The following is a 13,272-nucleotide window of genomic DNA, read 5'->3' as shown; positions in this document are numbered from 1 at the left end:
ACCCAATTACTGGTAAGGTCACATTTAAAGGTCTTGCAACACTTTCCTTAACTCCCAGGCAAAATATTTCCTAATACTATAAATTTCAGAATCAATACAAATAGTCTCAGGACCCAATAAATGGTAATAACATATTCAAAGGTCTTGCAACATTTAACTCCCACGCAAAATATTTCCTAAAAATATAGTAGGATCACATCCAAAAATCTTGTAAACATGGGCTATGTATCCAAGATTCCGACTATCCCCTGTTGGAGGCTAAATGAAAGGAAGGATCAACCTTTAGGGCCATAGACAACTCAGGGCCAGCAATTAGTTCAAAACTTTTGGGACCAAGACACCAAAACTTGACCCACAGTTTTATTGCACACGTATTTTCTAGGGTTAACTGTACTATCCCTAACAACTTTTCTCTAGTGCAGACCACCAATACATATCTTAACATGCAATTCCTAAAGCCTACGGGACGCATCTAATTACAACTTTGGGGTATCCAATTGGACCTATAAATATTTTACCCAGGAGAGCCACTTCATCAACTAGGAGACATCCAAATTCTAGGGAGCTCAAAAGGCCCAAATTATGAATCATGACAAACTCAAAGACTTGTTCCATTCTAAGCCGGATTATCAAACGGATATCAGCAAAGCAAAAGTAGAAGAAAAACAAAACAAGCATATAATATAAATCAGCCTACATGAATGTGCCGGACAAAGACACTGCTGAAGTGGATAAGCTTGGATCCATAGCTCCGACTCATTCATCTTCTGCGCCGTCTAGTTCCATAAGCTTAGATCAACCCCAAAAAGCCGCAGCTGCAGCAGGGTGGTTTTATAGAATAACAGTCCTGCAATGCCAACCCAGTTTTCAAACCTGACAATGGAAAGTAAGATAAGAAGAAATGAAAGAACATGCGTAAGGGTCAACCTCATTCAGTGAGAAAACAATCCATCTTCACATCTGTTACATCGAGCCGCAGTATCTCTGCTCTACAACTTAAAATTGATCCAATGCTGCAAAAACACAATATTGATCATCAGTGCTTGTTCAAATTTAAGTTAAAGAAATTAAATAATTTCACTCAAATGTATATAACTCTTTCCTTTGCCGTTAAATGAGTTTTGATGCACGTATGCATCAACCCCTGAAGCAATGTTCAAGTTTGCAACATTATAAAATGACAGAGAAGGCCATTCTAAATTTCTAATGAACAGAACACACAGAATGGAGTTGCCAGCCTCTAAATAGAAGGGATCTCTACTGATCCTCCATTCTGTGATTGAGACAGAACCCTACTCTCTCAAGTTCAAGGTGATCAAATAAAAAATTATACCTAGGTTGGGTGCGTCCAAGATCCCCATGAACGAATTCCTTGATGTACGTTCCAGCCTGTGCTTCAAAGACATACATAAGTGCCTTGTTTCATATATATTGATTGTAATTTGATCTTTTCAATCAGTCAGTGGTAACAGGCAGAAATTCAACTAAATAAGCAAATAATATGGGAACTCTCTGAATTACTAAAAAGGTATTTTTTAAGTTTCTCTCAGCTGAATGAAATTCTGATGAGAGCAGTATTAATATGAAAAAAGATTAAATCCAAAATGAATTTTTATTCTCTTTATGACAGTTTCCACATGTTTTCCTAAGCCTTACAGAGAAAAGAAGAGGACAAATATATAGGAAAATGAAGAGTATTCATTGATTAAGGCTTCTCCTCAAATAAGTATGGAATTCGATTACCAAAATCCAACCTCTACGATGTGAATATGTAGGCTAACAAAATTTAGTTCAATAATATATTGCTTCAAGTTTTATTTTCAAGATAATGAGATAATTTACCTGGGTACACAGATGCAAAAGAAAATACTGAGAACTTCCAACAATCTTCTCAATTCTCATCCTAAATTGGAAAATGGAGAGACTCTGATTTAGATTCAGAAAAAGATTGGAGTCCAAACCAATGTTTGTTCCACAATATTTGAATAATAGACAAACCAATGTATGATCTTTTCTCGTTCTAATGGACTTCGGCGGTGAAGCACCCTGATGGGAGTCCTCTGCTGAATATGCTGTGCAAAATAAACAGATACTGGTAAGGAATCAGCACTAAGATAAGATTTCCCCAGCCACAGGAACTAGTTAAAAAAGTATAGTAAAAAAGGCCCAACAATTTGTCATCCTTTAAAGTTGACAATAACCAAGTAGAAAACTATTACGAGGCTCAGAAAACAGATCACCGTGTCTTTAAGTGAAGATATAAAATGCAAGTCCTCATCCTTGAGAGGGCGAGAAATCCACACTAACGCAACATACTGCTTCTGCATGAAAATTCAAGACAATATAACAAGAGGCCATCAACATGATGTGAAAAGAGGGGTAAGCAGGTGGGGGAGACCAAAAAAAAAAAAAAAATGAAGAAGAAAGAAAACCTGTTTCTCTGCTTCCCCTTCACGCATTAGATCCCATGACTGACTATCAACCAGCTTCAGATTTTTCACACCTACCTGCATGCATATTGTGCTTTTTTGTAATTGTTCGATGACAAGAAACAAAAATTCCAATTTGGCAGTGAGCTCACCAATTTATTTTCCAAGTTATTTATCGCTATTTCCAAACTTTTTACAGAGTCATCACACGGGACAAGGCGAGCGTTTTGTATCTCAAGCAGGAACGGCCTTCCAGAACCCAACATCCTCACCTAAGATATTTACATACTTTAGAATTTGCTAATTGAAATCAAACTGCAGTACAGAAAGGCAGATTTCCATTACATCGATATCTTCTCTTCCGGCAGCATGAAACTTGTAGTTATCACCATGACATATAGGAAGAACGTTGCTACCTAGTATCTCCTACGAAGGAGAACAGAAATAACAGTCAGCATCTCCAGATCTCCACCACTGTTTCCAGAGCAACAAGCCAAATTAGAAAGATTGTGGCCAGTATTTGGAGTAAATTTTACCTCGACGGATGATTCTCCCATTCTCTCATCATCAATAATCCAACAGGATTGACTCACATTTCTCGAGTACTGTAAAATAAAAAAGTAATTAGCACCAATTACAATACATTTCGTGTTAATAACGTCAGCTTATGGTACAGAGGTAACCATAAGATTAGCTTATGACACAAGTGACAACAAGATTGGCTTATAACACAGAGGCAACCTCAAGATTAAACTGATGCAAGCACTCTGATGTAGATATAACAAAACATTTAAACTCGTTTTCCAACTTTCAGATACAAGCTAATAGGTCGACGGTAGATTTCAATATGCCAAGATAAGCCTAACATTTGGTTATACTAAGTTAAGCTAGTTATTTTGAACAGGAAAAATCACAATTAGCTTACCTTCAGGTATCTCCCACCAACATAGATTTGCGTCCGGTAGCAGAGAAACTCTAAACAGCAAGGTTCACTGGACTAGAAAGGATAAAGTACAAGTAAAATTAGAATCAACAACATAAATGATTTACCGGACTAACTAGGTGATGTACAAGCATGAATAACCTAGACCATTCAGCCCTGATACCAAGTTAATGCTTAAAGTTTGAAACCAAGAAAGGCAGTCCAGTAACTGATCCCATAGTATAACCAAAATTGGACAAGTAACACTCAAATTAAGTTCACTCATGCATCATTATGCCCCATCACATTAAAAAATGGCAATTAAATTCTTCAGATCATTCGAAAAGCTTGCCACTTGGGGAACTAATACCATACAAAATTCCATGAGTACCTGCTCTAGAGGTAACTTCAGGCACACAGGCGATTCATTAGCTTGCAAACTCACAAAAGACCTTTCAACAACCGCATCAGCTTCACTTGTCGAAAACCCAGAGCATTTGATGTCATCATTAATTCTGTCCAAACCATTGCCTGAACCTATTAGAATAGCAGTAAAGAGACACTTAAAAAATCAGGCAGTTGGTATCAAGTTGGTATCAGATGTGGTGCCATTAAAACTGGGGTAACAGCCAATGTGCTACGTGTCAGCATGTAGAAATGCTGGAGACTCGCCTCCCTTAATTACGGTCTAACCATGAGAATTTGAAGTGAAAAAATGATGATGATGAATAAATAATGCTTCATCTTTTTTTTCACTATCAGATAATACTTTATCTTTTCAAATACTTTGAAAACCAGACATTAACACAGGTTCTCTCGCTTCTATTCAACACCCTGAAAATATACTTAAGCACGAGGAGAGAGAATAACAATAGACAGCTTGAAACAAATACTTTTCATTTTAGGCAGATGAAGAATTGGTTTCTAATAAACAAGCCCTGAGTTAGTTCTTAAAAGTTAAAACCTATTAAATATTCTCTTTAAAAACCATTGGAAAAAATCATAAAAGCAAAAGCTAGATGTAGCATCTTCTAACCAATCATCAAGGGATATCGACAGAAAGCATGACCAACAATTAGGCTTTGGCTACACCTATCTCCACAAACAGTAGACTGATTCCTCTTTGGGACTGATCACAGAAGGTTTACAAACACAATGCTTGCATATTCCCTAGTTATACATGACAATTTTTTTCTTAATATGAAACGTTGTCAGATTTCTCACTTCAGTATTAGCGTATAAATATCAAACAGTACCAAAATAGTGAATAATAACTTTAGAAACACATGTTATGTATATAAGTTCCCACTTATGTGCTAGAAATATAAGGGCAACAGAAAGCAAGATCCTACTGAATTTGGCAAGAAAACTAGAACAAGTGATGGAGTTTAAAACTGAACATGCCTGTTTTTCTTCTTTTGCACCCCTCATTAGAACTATCAACTGTTATTGATGCTATACAGTGAGTGTATGTCAAACGGATGCGGAAACTGCTTATGCTGGACTTACAACCCTGCAGAACTTCAAATTATTGAAGATTACTCTCATCCATTTGAAATTGATTATTCTTAGCTCTTATGGATCATATAAAACTCTATATTTGTTTTGTCAAATAATGTCATATAGATAACATAATTAGAATCTGAAAGAAGAGAAGCTTTACATACCAACATTGTTTCAAGGATCTCCGTAAGAGAAATTTTTAGAGCGTCCTTTGCAGAAATGCATTCAGAGAGTGATTTTCCTTGGAACCAAAGTTCAGATTCAAACTTTCTTTTCATATATAGCCTACAAAAGAAAGCACAAAATTACATTGACCTATATAAATAGTTTGTTCAATGAGCTTGGAGACGTTCAAACTTGGATAAACAGATACTTGACTCCAGTCTACAGTTCAGATGTAGAATGTGAACCGGATGCAGAAGATATAACTAATAGATTAGGTAATTTTGAAACTGTCCAAAGTTCAACAGTGAAAGAGCTTTACTGTGAAAGTACATTTCTTACCAAGCAATACGATCATTTTCCTGGATAATTGGAGGTATGGATACTTCAAGAGAAAAGCTGTCAATCTGAAAGCCCTGTTGCCTAATCAGATCGGAAATGGAAACAGCCAATTCACTGGCACTCTCCCTTTCTACCACCAACTTGTTATCCGCAGAATAAGTGAACTGCAAGATCCCCAAACAAACTCTGCAAACTACCGGTTCTCTAACATTACTATCCACCAAATGTTTCTCTGAATCTCCAAGAACTGAACTCAAGATTGACCGCGATAGTGAAGAACGATAGTAATCATGCTCTCTGATCCCAAATAACCGTAAGATGCATCTGGTGCATACCTACAAGGGAAATTTTTTTTATTTTTTTCTTATTAATCTCGGAAACACTTTAACTAATGAGGACGTTTGAACCAAACCTACTTAGAACTACGAATTGAATAATCACCGACTGCAAGTGAACGAGCCTCCAAAATATAAAAGTATTAGGTTTAATAAAATGCGGAAGAATCAATATTTGGAAGAATATGACGTTTGAAGCAGCCTCCAAAATATAGTGAAACCCTTGAATTAATAGAGGCAAAAGGTAAGAAGAGATAAACTAGGGCAAAAGCAGAGCTTACGCCGGAGGACCATAAGTCTACGACGGCGCGACTAGGCAACCCTCGGACGACGTCGCAGAGAGATTCCGCATTGTCGCCATTAACGGTGGCCTGCGAAGCATCTTGGGTCTCGTTTGCCATTTCGAAAAGCCCTAAAGCTCAATGGAGTGGATGATTACTTTGCTACTTCTCAGAACAATAGATGTAGATTGTGCCGATAAACCCTAACCCTAAGCTCCTTTTAGCTTTGTCGAATAACGGGCAAACTGGGCAAGTTAGGCCCTCTCCAACCGACTAAATACTTTTTCTGTTCCATTAGTATAGCTAAATTTTAATAGGATGACTCGGCGTCAGGTCCAATAATTTACAACCTAATCTTTTCAAAAAACTTCGTACAGTACTTTTGTGTTTACGAGCCAAAGTTTTAACATAAGAAAGTCAAAGTATATATTTTATTCGCGGTGATAGGCTAAAAATAGCCCGTTGACATGAAAATCATCTTTAATCGAGGATTAGGTTAAAGGTTTCTTGTTTCCACCCGGTCAAAAATGGGAGAACCGGCCAAAGAGCTGGCCAAGAGCCTCCAGCCCTATAGCCTAGCCCTCCAGCTCAGCCTATTTGAATTTTAACAACTACATGATGTCAGCATGATATCATCTAGCAACGACTAGCTGACATCATGCTGTCGTCAGGTTACTGTTAAAATTATTTTATTTTTTTTATTTCTAACGAATTTTTTTTAAAAAAATTTCTAATTTTTTTTCCTATAAACACCTAAGTCATTCTTGTACCATTTCTCACATATTTTTCACCATTTCATACTATCTTATCTCATTTTATTTCAATTCTTCACATTCTACTCTCTTACCTCTTCCAATAATCTAATTCTTCACTTTCTACTCTCTTACCTCTTCCAATAATCTTTCCTTTAATTTTTTCAATAATTTTCAAAATGTCACATCTGCAATGAAAGGAAGAGCTTGGACCCGACAAAAAGGTGAAACTCTTTGCAGGGCTTACAAATGGGTATCGGAAGATAGTGTCAAGGGTAGTTCTCAAACAAGTGAAGGTGTCTGGAGGTGTGTGAATTTTACCCCAATATCCAACCAATTTATTAACATTAGAAGCTGAAGATAAGAAGTGCCATGTAAATAAGAATCATATCTAAAATTTGCACAACAAATTACATCTCGACACGTGGCACTAGAAATCCTATAAAAAAAAATACTAAGATTACATATCGATAAGAAATCTGGAGAGTTACTCATTTTAGCAACACGTGTCACTCGAAATCTTATCGAAAAATTATTGAGCTTACATAAAGATAAGAAATTTGAAGAGTTACTCACGTTAGCAATACGTGTCACTCAAAATCATATCCAAAAAAATTATTGAGATTATATAAAGATAAGAAATCTAGAGGCTTATTCATTTGGCGACAAGTGACACTCAAAATATGTCCGAGAACCTTATTTTACTATGGTAGTTTAATTTAAGTAATCATATTAATTCAATTAAAATAATAAATTATGTTAGGCCAATGGCCTTTTGGCCCTCTCGGTTGAAAATGGTTTTTTGTCAAAGGGTTATGTTTGTCTATGGCCCTTTGACCCTCTCGATTGGAAATGATATAAAATATAGTATAGCACTGTTCATTAAAATATAATTTCTTATAGGGTTATAGGGCTAAAGGGAGCCCTTGACCTTCCTTCAGTTGGAGATACCTTGTAATATAAACCCTGGGCGGGCTAATTAAATTACTATTATCGCCTTAGTTATTGAAGTTTTTGTACGTTTTATGCTTTCTATTCCATTAAACAAACCGGCATAATAGTCATTTTACCTCTAATGAAAATGAGACATCAGTGTAGACACTAAATACTTGTAAGTTAGATGTCAAATTTGACTTTCATACTTAATATCCAATTATAATTGACGAGTTACAAATTCTCTTATTGTTGTGAAATCAATGATATGTGTGCAGTAGAATATAAAACAAATAAGACACAATATTTACGAAATTTTACAAGTGTGCATACGTCCTAAAGGCGGCAATAACACTTTCTCTTTCTTTCCTTTTCTCTTTCTGTGTGTTCTCCTCTCTTGCTTTGATGATTGTTTTATAGACAAAGTGTCTTCAATTTAACAAACCAGCCAAGCGACTTTCTTTGACAATTTTGTAAAGATACAAGTCATCCACTCAAACCAAATAATAGATGGAAGACACGTGGTCATCTATATTTGCAACACCCACGTTGTCTAGATATGTATAGATAGATAATTGACACTTAAAATGCATGTAAAAAACTTGATTCAAGAACAAAGACTTGTAGTTAAGAAGTTAAAAACATATCCCTTAACCCAAGATCCTATGTTCAAGCTTCAAATTCGTCCTCCTGCCACAACAATATAGACAATTTGGTTTGAATTTTCTTATTTGTCATCGGCCAATCAACACTTTATTTTCTAACGTAGACCACTTGACAAGCAATAGTGGGAGAAGATGATTTGAGGACATGAACTCAATATGGAGTACTGTTAACTTTAGGTGCAAGCCCATCGCCCCGTCATATAAATTTGCCCGTCAACGTTTTAGTGATAAATAGTTCAGCAAACAATTAATTGAAATTAAACTTTAAGAGGTAAATTGACAATGAGTTACAAGTTTAGGGGGAAGAATTTGGCATATACATGAAAGTTAACAACACTATGTTTTCTATACCCTAACTCATGGACAAGGAGGAATTCAGATTCTCTCATGATCTCGCAGTTTGAAACCGACGGATCAAGAAATCGGACCATTCAAGAGAGGGAGAGAGAGATCAAGACCCTTGATTTGTGAGGCGGCCCAATAATATGGGCTAATGGGTTGAGTAGTTTAAATCTCTGAATCCGTCAGCTCTAGACACAGAGATCAGGAGAGAATCTTGATTCGACAAGGAGTACCTACCGACACTATTTTCCCCTGTCTGCAATTCTGCATCCTGCTAGTTGTGGACTCTTGCCGTCCGCGGTGGTTTGGTTTCCAACAAAAAAACAGTGCCTGCAGGGTTCTTTTAGTTCAACCAAACTTAAAGATAATCTCCTTATGCTCTCACACATCACCGAAACTTGAATAATTTGTCACCTGCACAACCTTGTTATTTACAACTATGTCCTATACACCAACACATGTGAAGTAGTATGTTAAATGAAATTTTATTCAATACTAAATACACCAAGTTTTTTTTCTTATTGTTTACATTATCCATACACGTACAAGCAGAGGGCTATCAGACTTCCATAGTCCCCAAATAAAAATAAACAGAAAGTGTTCTACAGGCGCGAAGATAAACCATGTAGATCCACATAGCCAGAAAGCACCGCCCGGCTTCGTTCTTTCACCTTTGTTTGAAAAATCACCCTGCAGATTTTTACACTGACATTATCTCAATGTGCTTCTAAATAAATCAATCACAAAGACCAATAAGAGGCAAATCTACCTCAGGCCTTCGAGCCACATTTCAGTGAGCAAAGTTTCACCAGGGTAGACATGTAACAGGAACCGGCCTGATACACACTTGACCAGGTTTGGATCTTCTCCGCAAATGCATTTCACAATTGCCCTGACTGCAAATCCAAGTGTGCACAAGCCATGCAGTATCGGCCGTGTGAACCTTTGATAATGCAGCACAAAAAAGTTAGATAAACTGAAAACTTGGGTTATGATGAAATTGGAAAATCTATGGTACAGGATGCGGCCTTGAATATAAAATGAGAGCAGAATAGCTACAAGTTGTAATTTTCCTAGATTGTAAACAAAGCTTGTTTCAAATAAAATGGACCTCCTAATGACAGTGTAACCCATCGCAAAATTAAAAGAAAAATCTTTAAAAAAGTCCAGCTGTTCAATTTTAGTGTGGAACTCACCCTGCAGCTTTTGCGAACATAGGATCTGAATGCAAAGGATTGTAATCTCCAGATAGCCTATATAGCAATGCCTGTAGAAGGGCATAAAGAAGTCAAATGATTACATGGAATCCCATTTTCAAGGAGAACAGATAAATTGAATATCTTGTGTAACCATGTCAATTTATAATCTGAATGTATCTAGAGTATAAAACATCTTCGTCACTCACAAAGATGAATATACCTTTTTGTATACGATCATCAAAAATCATGTGCATCTTAAAGAAATATTATTTTAGTTTGGAAGCAAGCACAAGCCATTTATAGCTGCCTATTGGTCATTGTAAGCACCAATTGGGAATTAGGTTGACAATGAAGGAGCGACTAAAAGACTTGAAACATAGCTTTGGTAGAACTTGACGACTCTTAATTCTGCAGGAAAGAGTACCGCCTAACTCTTTACATGAGACAGTGACTTTACTTTTTGCAAATAACGAAATAAATGCTACATGCCTGAGATGGCTGTGTACAATCTTCATACACTGCAAAAGGTTGACCTTTTGGGGTTGTCACAGATGCAACCTGGTCTTTTGGATAGGTTGAATACGAATACCGCTGGGATGATTTTGAGAAGCCACCAGCACCTCGCAGAAAAACAGTCGACCTGGAAAGAAACACCCCATCTATGTCAATTGCTTGACAATATTAGATCATCTATTTCAAATGAGTACTCACCGATTCATGCAATACAGTACACCAGAATCTTTGTCGTAACTTTTTGTTTCAATCTCGAGAATAGCAGCTTTACCTGTAAATCAACAGCAAAAATTTGCTAATTATGGCCTTGCTATTAAAAAAGAATTTTTAAAAATGAACAGTACAACTTATTTTGGACCTTCGTTTAAGAGATGTGAGCCTTCAAGCAATATGTACACATCAAACTGATACACATACATCTTACTTATGTTTCAATATTAATAAACCTTTTAAGTCAAACTTCCTTGTACTCTTATGCAGATGATTCTGCAAGTTAAAGAAATAATAATACTTCTACTGATAGATACAAACCTTTATCATGGAGTCCAGCAAGAGTCACAATATTTTTTAACTGCATAAAACAACATAACATGGAGCTTAACAAAACCAATAAAAAAGACTCCTACCAAGGCAATCGCTGAAAGATCGATCAAGATATAAACTATCAACTTTGAATGTTATAAAAGCAAGGTACTTAATAAAAATTGTTGAATTGGAGGCAGACAATCTCCCTTTACTTAAACCAGTTATTCCATATGCTGGTAAAAAAGTTAAACTAATTCTATGTGAAGAAACCAACTACTGCATATTCAGGCATAACACGAACTATGTATCATATATATCTTGTTTTCAAAGGCCTTACAACAGCACTTGAAGGCAGTGGCTTGTAGAGTTCTATGTATTGTTGTCCATGCAGCAAGAGTTGCGGATCATATCTGGCGGCAACAAAAACCAGAAATTCTAGTTTGCTTCTCGTCAAGACAATGTAAATTCAAGCAAGAACTCAGAAAGTATTTTACTCATGAAATATGTAAGGGGTTCTTATCACTGATACTTACTGCAACCCTGGAAGACCAGCACCACCTGGCAGAGATCCGAGCGAGAATAGAGCAGAAAACGTCGGCAAGACCTACCGAAAACAGCAACATTCATTTACGCTACGCAAAATGCATATGTTATGGAAAACACACAAGCATACACGCACCTCGCAGCACCGTGTTTTTACAATTTACTCAATGTATTGTGCTAAACAAAACAAATCAAATCATGATTTAGCGAAAGCAAAATCGAATGAATTATTAACACCGCACCTGGATGAAATTCTGGCCCTTTTCATGATAAACATATTTCAGTTGGTCGACATCCACGGCATCCCGAGCGCAAGCTCCAATGCCCAACGCATACAGCGCGACATCTCTGCCGAGTTATAAAACATCAGCACAGGCAGTAAGCAAGTAATTAAGCGGCGTTAATTGAGAATTATATATGAATTTAATTATATATAAAAAAAAAAAAAAAAAAAAGAGCTTTCGGAATTGCTGTAATGGAAGTGCTTAAGCTTACCTCTCGGAGTAGGTGTACGTGCGCTGAAGTCCCCATAAAAATATGCGCGCGCAACAAAAAGAGAAAGCAAAACGAAGTTATGAGAAAACGAGATCAGAGAGATAGGCTTAGTGGATCGCAATCCAAAGAATTACCAGAAAACAAGATTAATTGGAGCGCTGAGAGCTACAGAAACAAGCAATTAAACAAGGCGCGAAAAGCACCTCGGGGAATTTGTGAGATTCGATACGAGCGGGATCGAACTCGGACGACGCATCGGACGCCATATCAACGCTCTCTGTTTCTGCTGTGAATTCTGAGTAAGCTTGGAATGGGATGATGGATGGGGTAGATAATGGTCAGAAGAACTGCAGTCAGCGAGGGAGGTCGCAAAATGTTGGCACGCGTACCTATTCCCATTTAACAATGTCCAAATATTCACTACCATTATTAAGGTCTCGTTTGGTACGACGTATTACACGCCAAACAGGCGATTTAATAACGTGTAATCATCTCGGTCTGATTATGTTCTGGTGTGATAAAAGATTGTATCACTTCCGACTAATTAAAACAAGGGCCATTAGTTAAAAGTAGACATGTTTTTGACATTTGATTGTGCTTCTGATCATATTCTAAAAATTGCTCTACTTTTTCTTGTGACTAAGTCTATATTTGCCCTTTATTCGTTTTTTTATTGGTCCACATATCCTTCATTGATGTTAAACCACAAAGAACGCACCACCACCTTAAAGACACCCGACATTCTCAACTTCATTCTCATATCCATTTTTCGGTTGCTACGCCTTGACTAATTAAATTTGGAGGAGTGAAGAACATTTGAAACACCTGTAGACATCGAAATTTCAATGAAATAAATGTTAACTAATGTATTAAATTACAACATTTATTCATTTTACTTAGATCAGATATTCATTTCACTTACATCACACATTCATTTCACCTACATTACACATTTACTTCACTTACCAACTCCACTCACTTCACCAAAAAAAATGGATGGTGGTGATTCACTCTCTTGGCCTATAAATAGCCTTCTCCATCAAGAGAAAGGGGAGGAATTTTATATACACACCAAAACCTTGAAGCCTTGAAACTCTAAAGCTCTCAAGAAAATCCCGAAGGATCAAGAAAAACCCTCTTCGTTCTTCGTCAAATCCTCTTTCAAGATCAAGCTCCAACGGCCCTTGAAGAACTTCCACCAACTGAAGATCAAGCCCCGATGGCCTCTTGAAGAAAGTGTTCATCATTCATCATCCGTTCATCCTAAGATCAAGCCCCAACGGCCCTTTGGATCAACAACCTCAACAAACCCATACACCCATTCTTCAAGA

General features: G+C 36.9%; 2 protein-coding genes across 2 annotated transcripts; both read right to left on the bottom strand.

Moving 5' to 3' along the window:
- Positions 1-555: 555 nt before the first annotated feature.
- LOC137717646 (uncharacterized) lies at positions 556-6,209 on the bottom strand. The gene is made up of 16 exons (XM_068457067.1): positions 5,975-6,209; positions 5,359-5,693; positions 5,019-5,139; positions 4,756-4,864; positions 3,743-3,888; positions 3,355-3,426; positions 2,966-3,034; positions 2,775-2,855; positions 2,582-2,701; positions 2,433-2,507; positions 2,241-2,321; positions 1,999-2,072; positions 1,843-1,903; positions 1,334-1,389; positions 928-1,013; positions 556-847 (listed from the first exon to the last, which is right to left on the bottom strand). Exons 1-15 carry the CDS (start codon positions 6,092-6,094, stop codon positions 929-931), a joined length of 1,605 nt encoding a protein of 534 aa, XP_068313168.1. The 5' UTR covers positions 6,095-6,209; the 3' UTR covers positions 556-847; position 928.
- Positions 6,210-9,132: 2,923 nt separating this feature from the next.
- Positions 9,133-12,328, bottom strand: LOC137717978 (enoyl-CoA hydratase 2, peroxisomal). Its single transcript, XM_068457506.1, has 11 exons — positions 12,145-12,328; positions 11,942-11,964; positions 11,689-11,794; positions 11,437-11,507; positions 11,241-11,313; positions 10,910-10,949; positions 10,577-10,649; positions 10,355-10,505; positions 9,863-9,933; positions 9,436-9,609; positions 9,133-9,356 (listed from the first exon to the last, which is right to left on the bottom strand). Exons 1-11 carry the CDS (start codon positions 12,205-12,207, stop codon positions 9,269-9,271), a joined length of 933 nt encoding a protein of 310 aa, XP_068313607.1. The 5' UTR covers positions 12,208-12,328; the 3' UTR covers positions 9,133-9,268.
- Positions 12,329-13,272: the final 944 nt, after the last annotated feature.

This window comes from Pyrus communis, chromosome 15 (assembly GCF_963583255.1).
Source record: "Pyrus communis chromosome 15, drPyrComm1.1, whole genome shotgun sequence".
NCBI lineage: Eukaryota > Viridiplantae > Streptophyta > Magnoliopsida > Rosales > Rosaceae > Pyrus > Pyrus communis.
The sequence above is the reverse complement of the archived record's forward strand: the minus strand, read 5'-3'. Positions and strand labels throughout refer to the sequence as shown.